Source organism: Girardinichthys multiradiatus, chromosome 14 (assembly GCF_021462225.1).
Source record: "Girardinichthys multiradiatus isolate DD_20200921_A chromosome 14, DD_fGirMul_XY1, whole genome shotgun sequence".
In the NCBI taxonomy this organism is placed as follows: Eukaryota; Metazoa; Chordata; class Actinopteri; order Cyprinodontiformes; family Goodeidae; genus Girardinichthys; species Girardinichthys multiradiatus.
The window spans coordinates 20750586-20760433 of record NC_061807.1 but is presented as its reverse complement, the minus strand read 5'-3'; the positions used below and the strand labels follow the sequence as shown (position 1 = coordinate 20760433).

Here is a 9848-nt window from a genome sequence, read left to right as displayed (position 1 = left end):
ATTGGAAACTCTATCTATCTATCTATCTATCTATCTATCTATCTATCTATCTATCTATCTATCTATCTATCTATCTATCTATCTATCTATCTATCTATCTATCTATCTATTTATCTATCTATCTATCTATCTATCTATCTATCTATCTATCTATCTATCTATCTATCTATCTATCTATCTATCTATCTATCTATCTATCTATCTATCTATCTATCTATCTATCTATCTATCTATCTATCTATCTATCTATCTATCTATCTATCTATCTATCTATCTATCTATCTATCTATCTATCTATCTATCTATCTATCTATCTATCTAACCCTTATTGATTCTCTGTTATTATTATTATTATTATTATTATTATTAATAATAGTGTAATAATATACTATTATAAGTAGCAGGGTCATGCAAAGACCACTACAGCGGCAGGTGCTCAAAGTAAAATAAGGGCACAGATAACCGGATTCTAGGGTGGAATATTAGGAAGAATCTCAGCCAGCTTTTAAAGTTCAATGTACTATGGTGTACTACAAAATCGTAAACATGGAGATATACATTTGAATCAAATCTAGGGAAAACTATAATATAGAACACAACACCATTCGTATCTGTATTCAATATTTTATTAGAGAGCTAGGTCACCAGACATATTTTGTTTTTACACAATTACACAGTTAAAAATATAAACAGGGGCCTTTTGGTGTAAAGTCATACAGGCCCTAATAATAAATAAAGCAACCTGGATGTTCTGTATTTACAGTGAGGGTGAAGATGATCCATTTGGAACAACCCAGCTGCATCAAACTTTAACATGGAACTGCAGACAATAAAACAAAAGAGTTGTTGACACATGTTACCTTAGTGTTACATGTCACCATGAGAAAACATAAAGCCTACTGACACTGCTAACTGACCACCAAACCTTCGGTTAAACCTCTTCTATTTGTGTGTGTTTGTGTTTTTGTGATTACTGATATATATTTTCTTCTTTTAATTTCTTATTTTCGTCTCTTTCTTTTCCTCATTGTTTCGTCCTCCCTGTGTTGACTGTAGCTCAGTGTGTCTTCTTATTTCTGTCTTCATAACAACTCTTAACCTGGTTGCTTGTGAAATTCAACATAAGTGCACAACCATACAGCTATATGTTGACTGCATAAAATCTTAATATTTTAAGTAGTTGAAGGTAACGGGGTGACTGGAGGGCGTTGTCATGTCATCTCTCATACAAATTAACAAATTAAATAGCATTATTAATACGTGTTTTCATTAGGTATCAGATAAGGGCCTGTGGGAATAAATAAATTTAAAAAAATCTTTTGACCAAAAAGGCACTTTTGGGCAAGGAGCAAAAGGCGCAGGTGCTCCAGCCCCCTCCATTACCCCTCTCTGCACGTGCCTGATAAGTAGTAGTAGTGGTAAATGAATCAATTATTTTATAATATATCCTATATATTCTGATTTACTTTAGCTATATACAAAAATTAAAAAAAACAGTGAAGGCAAAAATATCATATGTGCAGTGAAAAATAGGGTTAAATACTTGGTTTAAACACTGAGAGACAGGGCCGAGTGTATCATCGGTAGAAGGTGAGCATTAAGATGTTGGCAGCAGAAGCTTGGAAGATGCCCCCCTCCAGGAAGGTGTCACAGGTAGATAAAAGGTCAGGCCAGTTGTAGCTTTTAGGAAGAGAAAAAACAGACAACATAAAGTTAAAAGCTGAAATAACAGCAAATAATGCAAAATTGGAGAGTAGTATGAGAATGTAGCAGAGAGAGTGAAAGTAGTCTTTATTGATTATTAGGTTTGCAAACCAACTGTTTGCAACCAACTAATGGGTCATTGAAGGAATTTATTTTTCTTCTCCTTCGAGATTAAAGTCAAACGCTTCTTCACAAATGGAATCGAAATAACAAGAATTATCTCTAGAACGCAATACCTGGAGATAACAACACTGCTTGCTTTGTTTGAAGTTTATTGTAGCTTACTAACAGCAGTTAGAATAAAAATAATAAAAAAAGGAAACCTGTGATGAAAGCGAGCATGAGGACAACATTGTCGAGCCGTGCCTCTCCACCAATAGGAAACGTCGGGGGGCGGGTCTTCAGCCGTCAGCACTTTAGAGTGCACACTGCGTTGAGCCAGCCAACTTGGTTCAGAGTAACAGTAAATCAGACAGGGCAGCTCCTAACAGCTCCTCCAGCTCCTGCAGTGAAACTGTAACCCCTGTTGCAAGTATTTTTGGCCGCTCAGAGGAACCCGGGTGAGATCACTGCGGTCTCTTTTCCTCGGACACACTCGAAGAGCAACGCAGGGACCCGTTTTCAGTCTCCTTTCATATATATTTACACATCTCTAATTTCATATCACACTGGAAATGTCCGAAAACAAGCCGAATGATGAGCCCACGTTATCTACGACGGACAGGGTGGTGAAATGTAAGTGGAAATTATGTATTTTCTAACGCGTTACGGTGAAACGGGCTCTCTCTCTCTCTCTCTGTGTGTGTGTGTGTGTGTGTGTGTCTGTGTGTGTGTGGAAGAATTCACGTTTCGTCGCAGCGGCAAAAATGTAGTCGAAAATTGTTCGCTGGCTTATGGAGGAAGAAGGGTGTTAGCCGAGCTGTGACAGCAGCTGTAAACTAGGAAGTGAGGGGAACTTACTGCACGAATCTCACACATACATGTATATCTAGTATAACAAAAGAATCTCTTTAAATGTGTGTTTTTCTGTGAATACACAGCCAGCGCGTTGATAGTTATGATTTGTATGTATATATGGATTTGGCGCATAGTATGCATGCAGGTCAGGCATTGCAATCAGCACCAAATGCGATTTCTACCCCCCTTCATTGTGCATGCACCATCAAACAGAGCTTTATCTCTCCTGTTTTAACAACTGCAACATTTTACTCGATGTATATTTGGTTGTGGGGGTTGCTTTCACTGTTCATGCCACATGGGGTGGCTCTTCCTGCCTCTCTCCGTGTTTACAGGTCTGACATTCCACCTTTGCAGTGTACCATAAGAATGCAATAAAGATAATAATCAGTTCGACCCTACCTACTCAGCCTGCCCAAACTCATTTCAGTGAAAAGCTACAGAGTTTTAACTTTGAGACACAGGATACAAGCGATTTAATCCGTCACTGAATGACTAAAAAGCAAAGTAAGATGATATAATGTGTGTGTGTTTGATCCAGCTCTAGCTACAAATCAATACTCCAGCTTCTGCACTGACTTTACATCACAACAGGCATGTGTAGGGATCACAGTGTACAACAGCACATCAGGGAATTGAGGCAGGGATTTTTATTCGGGCTAAGCTCGTCGATTGAAACAGTTTGATTATCTGTGAAAAGAAATGAGATCAGGGGGAAAATTATTAGCGGTATCGAAGCTTTAGTGGAGTAAGCCAGTGGGTTCTGGCTACGTTTCTGGTGAAAAGTGGATGGGTGTAGTGAGTTTTGAGAGAATCGCAGATTGTCTTGGGTGCTTTTGTTATGAATTTTTTAAGAGATCATACCCCTACAGTCTCCAGCAACTTGAAGGCTAATGAAAAATTTAAATGACAAGGTTCAGCTGTAAAGCGATTAACAATTTCTCTGGGCAACGGGCTGAGATCTGGAGCTACAGTGCTCTGCTAAAGTATTAATACCTCTTAAAAAATGTTTTTAACATTTTGGTGTGATAGCATTGAAACCACATACGTTAATGTCTTTAATTGATTATTAGCATGCATTATTCTAACAGATAGTACTGCATAGTTATGAAGGGGAAAGAAATAGATACGTGAGTGAAACATAGTGGTGGCAGCATCATGCTCTGGAGATACTTTTTTTAGCCGATACAGGAAGAAGGATTACAGTTGATGTGGAAGGTGGATAGAGCTAAATAGCATAGGCCTTAAAGCTGCAGCAGGTAACTTTTGTATAAATGTATTTTATACATATTTGTTAAAACTGTCAGTGTCCTGACAGCAGAATATGAGGAATATAATCTGTGATAACATCAAGCTCCTCTGGCTCCTCCCAGTGGTCCTACTGCCATTTGCAGAAATGCAACGCTCCCGGTCAGAAACAATCAATCAGAGCTGGGAGAAATGTCTTAGCATTGTCAATAACACTGATCTACGCGCTGCTCACCCCCCGCCCAGCGCGTACTGTCGTTCAAGTTAAATATTGCTGTGAGCTGCTGCTGTGCTAATGATTTGAGGATAAGGTTTGTAGTCAAAGTAATAGTAGGTTATAGTCAATGTAAAGCTTATTGTTGATGTTTCGCCCCTACCAATAAATGTGCCATAGCTGTTTATCCTCCGTCAGCGGTGGTCCTGCTTACTAGCCTGCACAGGAGGGAGGGCTGTAGCACAACAGAGAGCAAGGGAAGGGACCTGTAAGGTGTGCTGTTTCAAACTTTCAGGCTGAGTCCCCAGTTTTCTCAGAACTCTCTACTGCAGCTTGTATCAGAAGTCCTGTTTGCAGTTTACCAGAAGCCATACAGTGGCCACAGCAAGTCAGCTGCTCTCCAGCCAATATAACTTTTATAAGGTTTCTCTCACATAAAATCCCAATAAAATACATTTTTATTTCTGGTTGTAATATGACAAAATGCTAAGAAAGTTGCAAGGCACAGCACCACTTTGTTGACTATTAGATTACAATATTGCACATCCCAGTGCTGTGTTTTCCAGCAGCTTCCTGCAATGCTTAGTAAAGGTCCACAATTATCTTAATCAGGTATTGATTAGGCATTAGCTGAAGGTTGTCAAGTGATATGAGATTCCAAATTTAAAAGGCGTCGGCTTGAGCTCGTGGAAGTAAATTAATTCATCGTGTTTCGAGAAGTCCAATGTTTTTGGTAATGCATCAGTGTTGTGACAACATGGGACCCTGGCTGTATACATACAAAGCACCAACATGGCTGCAGGCTATTGGTGTGAGGTAATTTGTTTTCAGCTGCCTGTTTTGCCACACCGCGAGGCGTCGGTCCAACTTATCACGAGCGCGCCACAGCCACCTGTTTTCAGAAGGCATTACCATAATGCTCCTGAAAGCCACTGCTGCAGAGTAATTACTCCGTCCACTTTAATCAGCCTCGGCAGGGCAACTTGAGGGGGGGGGGGGGGGGGGGGGGGGGGGGGGGGTTCTTTATGTTTTTATACTCGAAAGAAATAAAAATATGAGGAAATGTCAGTTCGAAGCATTTCATTTTAATGAACCATGTGTAGAAATCTGGCTCAGTGGTAGACCATTACTGCAGTTTTTAAGGCTTACCTGATTAAGTAGCTGCGGGATGGGGATTATCCATGACCTGGGATAATCCCTATTATTTTCTCAAAAGTTCTGCACATCATCATTGTTAATGTGTTGCTGAAAGTATTAGCTCTAGAGCTATATCTGGCATTGATTGATCAGTTAATCAATGACTAGATGTTTAAAACAACCCGGACTGAATGAAGGGCCTCAGATTTCTGTTAATTCAGAATATGAAACTCTATTTTATAATATCATGCAGTGCTAATCCTGTCAGAGCACAGAGATTTTCTGTAATAGAACAAAGAACATACCAGCCAGATCAGGGGTGAAGCCGTGGAGAAGTTAAAAGGAGGGTGAAGGTATAAAACAATACCCCAAGCTTTGAACATGCTAACTGTGAAACATGGTGGTAGAAGCATCATGATGTCGGGATGGTTTTCTTCAGCAGGTTCAGGGAAGCTGGTTAAAGTTAAGGAAAAAATAGAACAAGCTAAATACAAAATCCTTCCAGTCCTTGAAGAAAACCTGTTGGAGGCAGCAGAAGACCTGATACATGTTGTGAAGGTTCATCTTCCAGCAGAACAACGATGGTTTAGATCAAAGCGTATATATGTGTTAGAATGGCCCAGTCCCAATCCAGATGTAGGACCTTAACATTGATGTTCACAGACTCTCTTCATCCAACTTAGCTATTTTGCAAAGAGGAATGGGCAAGATATTTTTGTTTCTAGATGTGAAAGCTGGAAGAGACATCCTGCAGAAGACTGTAATTGCATCAACAAGTGGTGCTACAAGGCGCTGACTCCAGGGGCTGAATACATATTCAGGCCACATTTCAGATTTTTCCTTGGTAGAAAAATGAAAACCATGTTTAATTTTCCTTCCACCTCAAAATGATGCACTAACTAAATGTTTTTGGTTGTTACGTGTCAACATGTGAAAAAGTCCAGAGGGTATGAATACTTTTGCAACTGACTGCAGTTAGTAATTTGGTCGTCATGACAGCAGCAGCGCTCCGAAGCAGAATATGCATGGTAATGATGTTTTTCCGTCACTGGCCTGAGACGCAGGGCCTCCTGCCTCCCTGGCTGGTGAGACCCAAGTGCACCTCCTGATGAAGCGCCAGGTGCTTTTCTGCGAGTGGGGATGGATAACATCTGACATTTGACTTTTTGAGGAGAGGGCCCCCATGCTCAGACCAGCGTGGGCTGGAGAGGTTGTGTTTGGTGCCCGCGGCGCAGTGCCAGCCGCTGACCCCAGCCGCTGATCCCAGGTAGACTGCCTGACTCATTTATAGAACTGGACTTTAACTAATGCCACATATCATCGGGACCTCTCCTCATGAAAACCTCACCTGCACACCTGCCTCTTGTTTGTATGCCAACAGTAGTATTTTTGGTTCTTATCAGATGTCAACATAGAGGTGTGCAGAAATGAAAGAGTTCCTGTTATGAAGAGTTTTCCTGAAGTTCCTCTAACTCTGAGAAGTATTTCCTCATTACCCTCCACAAACTCTCTGCAGCCAGGTAGCTTAAAAGGATTTCATAACAATTACACGTCTAGTCTTTTGTTTATTTGTAACATTGATTATTGTTAATGAGGAATTTAGATTATGCTAAAAAACTTTCCTAATAAAGGTATGCAAATTAAAATGTTGAATGATCTTTTGGTTTTTAAGGCAACAATTTTTTTTTCTGTACATCCAAATATGATTAGTTGTATTTTTTTCTGTCGGTTTAAAAAACCAGAAGGATTCCCTGTAAACACAGTGCACCACATTTAGACAAAACTTTACATAATGTTGCTGAGTTGTGCAGAGCTAGGTGCTCAGGCAGCAAATTTCTCATAAAAGTAAATTTTATAAATTAGTTTTAACAAATCACTAAAACTAACAAAGAAATCCCAAACAACTTAAGCGATGCACGACAACCACAAGAAGTGTTCTATTCAATTTTAACAACTTCTGGTTAAACAATTTCCAAACCTTTCAAAGCGCTAAATAATGTTCTAGCCACATTACCTGGAGATATTTCATGAATTTTCATGCCAACATGTTTACTTCAAGCTGGTATGAGGGTTTGTTAAGTAAACTGCGTGAGATGTTACAAGAGGGATTGTTAATGTAAGAGTTACCATGAACAACTTTTAATTAATTTGAAAAAGATAGATAACAGATGAACAAAATGTATTACATACATACAGGTCCTTCTCAAAAAATTAGCATATTGTGATAAAGTTCATTATTTTCTATAATGTAATGATGAAAATTTAATATTCATATATTTTAGATTCATTGCCCACTAACTGAAATATTTCAGGTCTTTTATTGTCTTAATACGGATGATTTTGGCATACAGCTCATGAAAACCCTAAATTCCTATCTCACAAAATTAGCATATTTCATCCGACCAATAAAAGAAAAGTGTTTATAATACAAAAAACGTCAACCTTCAAATAATCATGTACAGTTATGCACTCAATACTTGGTCGGGAATCCTTTTGCAGAAATGACTGCTTCAATGCGGCGTGGCATGGAGGCAATCAGCCTGTGGCACTGCTGAGGTCTTATGGAGGCCCAGGATGCTTCGATAGCGGCCTTTAGCTCATCCAGAGTGTTGGGTCTTGAGTCTCTCAACGTTCTCTTCACAATATCCCACAGATTCTCTATGGGGTTCAGGTCAGGAGAGTTGGCAGGCCAATTGAGCACAGTGATACCATGGTCAGTAAACCATTTACCAGTGGTTTTGGCACTGTGAGCAGGTGCCAGGTCGTGCTGAAAAATGAAATCTTCATCTCCATAAAGCTTTTCAGCAGATGGAAGCATGAAGTGCTCCAAAATCTCCTGATAGCTAGCTGCATTGACCCTGCCCTTGATAAAACACAGTGGACCAACACCAGCAGCTGACACGGCACCCCAGACCATCACTGACTGTGGGTACTTGACACTGGACTTCTGGCATTTTGGCATTTCCTTCTCCCCAGTCTTCCTCCAGACTCTGGCACCTTGATTTCCGAATGACATGCAGAATTTGCTTTCATCCGAAAAAAGTACTTTGGACCACTGAGCAACAGTCCAGTGCTGCTTCTCTGTAGCCCAGGTCTGGGGAATGCGGCACCTGTAGCCCATTTCCTGCACACACCTGTGCACGGTGGCTCTGGATGTTTCTACTCCAGACTCAGTCCACTGCTTCTGCAGGTCCCCCAAGGTCTGGAATCGGCCCTTCTCCACAATCTTCCTCAGGGTCCGGTCACCTCTTCTCGTTGTGCAGCGTTTTCTGCCACACTTTTTCCTTCCCACAGACTTCCCACTGAGGTGCCTTGATACAGCACTCTGGGAACAGCCTATTCGTTCAGAAATGTCTTTCTGTGGCTTACCCTCTTGCTTGAGGGTGTCAATAGTGTCCTTCTGGACAGCGGTCAGGTCGGCAGTCTTACCCATGATTGAGGTTTTGAGTGATGAACCAGGCTGGGAGTTTTAAAGGCCTCAGGAATCTTTTGCAGGTGTTTAGAGTTAACTCGTTGATTCAGATGATTAGGTTCATAGCTCGTTTAGAGACCCTTTTAATGATATGCTAATTTTGTGAGATAGGAATTTTGGGTTTTCATGAGCTGTATGCCAAAATCATCCGTATTAAGACAATAAAAGACCTGAAATATTTCAGTTAGTGTGCAATGAATCTAAAATATATGAATGTTAAATTTTCATCATGACATTATGGAAAATAATGAACTTTATCACAATATGCTAATTCTTTGAGAAGGACCTGTACATGTATGAGTCATCCAATCAGATTTGTCTGCAGGTTGAATAATTAAGAGCAAAGCTTATAGGTGTACAATAGATTATTGTAGTTTTAAGCATGACAGTCAGAACATTTGAAATAGTTCTTGGCCTCCATGAGCCCAAATTCAGTGCCTGACTAATTGGTTCTTTCCTCTGGACCAGCTAAAGGTCGGTGCTTAAGCATGGTTAAGCATATGATTTATTGTTATTTATTACATATTATATTTCAGTGGACTAAGATCTGTTTGGTTACTAAGTAGAATCACTTTGCAAATGGCAGATGTTTATTCTTTTTTGCCTATTGCGTGACTGAAGAAGCTGTTGCTCCTCCTGTGTTTTCAAAGGAAGCATATTTAATCGGACACTGATTGGTCACACAATTGATTTGCTTTAACAAAGTAGACGTTTTAATGGCTGGTTGTCAATACCATTCCCAGTCAAGGTTAATTGTTTGCAGGAGGGTAAAAAAACTGCAAGATAAGTGTTATTAATTGTGCTGTCATACTCTGTTATCTAAACTTCTCCAGTTTACATTGCAGCTTTCCTACATGTTGAATTTATGTGGAATAGTCAAGTGAACAATTCTCAGTTTTGGTTTTATTTCTGAAGCTGACAGGTGTTGCTACTGATGATAGCCATCTTACCGGTCTGAATAGCAAAAAAGTACTTGTGAAAGAAGTGAAATAAAACTAGAAATAATATATTTACTACATAACCATGAGCTGAATGGGTGAGTCGTTCTGCTAATATGCTCACATAAGCAATTAGGCCCTGGTTAGCCGAAGTACCTGCTTTAGCTAACCTGCTAAA

General features: G+C 39.9%; 1 protein-coding gene across 5 annotated transcripts in view; it reads left to right on the top strand.

Moving 5' to 3' along the window:
* Positions 1-2172: 2172 nt before the first annotated feature.
* LOC124880271 (serine/threonine-protein phosphatase 2B catalytic subunit alpha isoform) overlaps positions 2173-9848 on the top strand; it is a 104481-nt gene continuing 96805 nt past the window's right edge. Inside the window, exon 1 of one of the 5 annotated variants that reach the window (XM_047385303.1) lies at positions 2173-2439. In XM_047385303.1, the coding sequence (XP_047241259.1) occupies positions 2379-2439 (61 nt within the window). In that variant the 5' untranslated portion in view covers positions 2173-2378. The remainder of the gene's footprint in view (positions 2440-9848) is intronic. The other 4 variants (XM_047385299.1, XM_047385301.1, XM_047385300.1 and 1 more) reach the window with 4 other exon arrangements.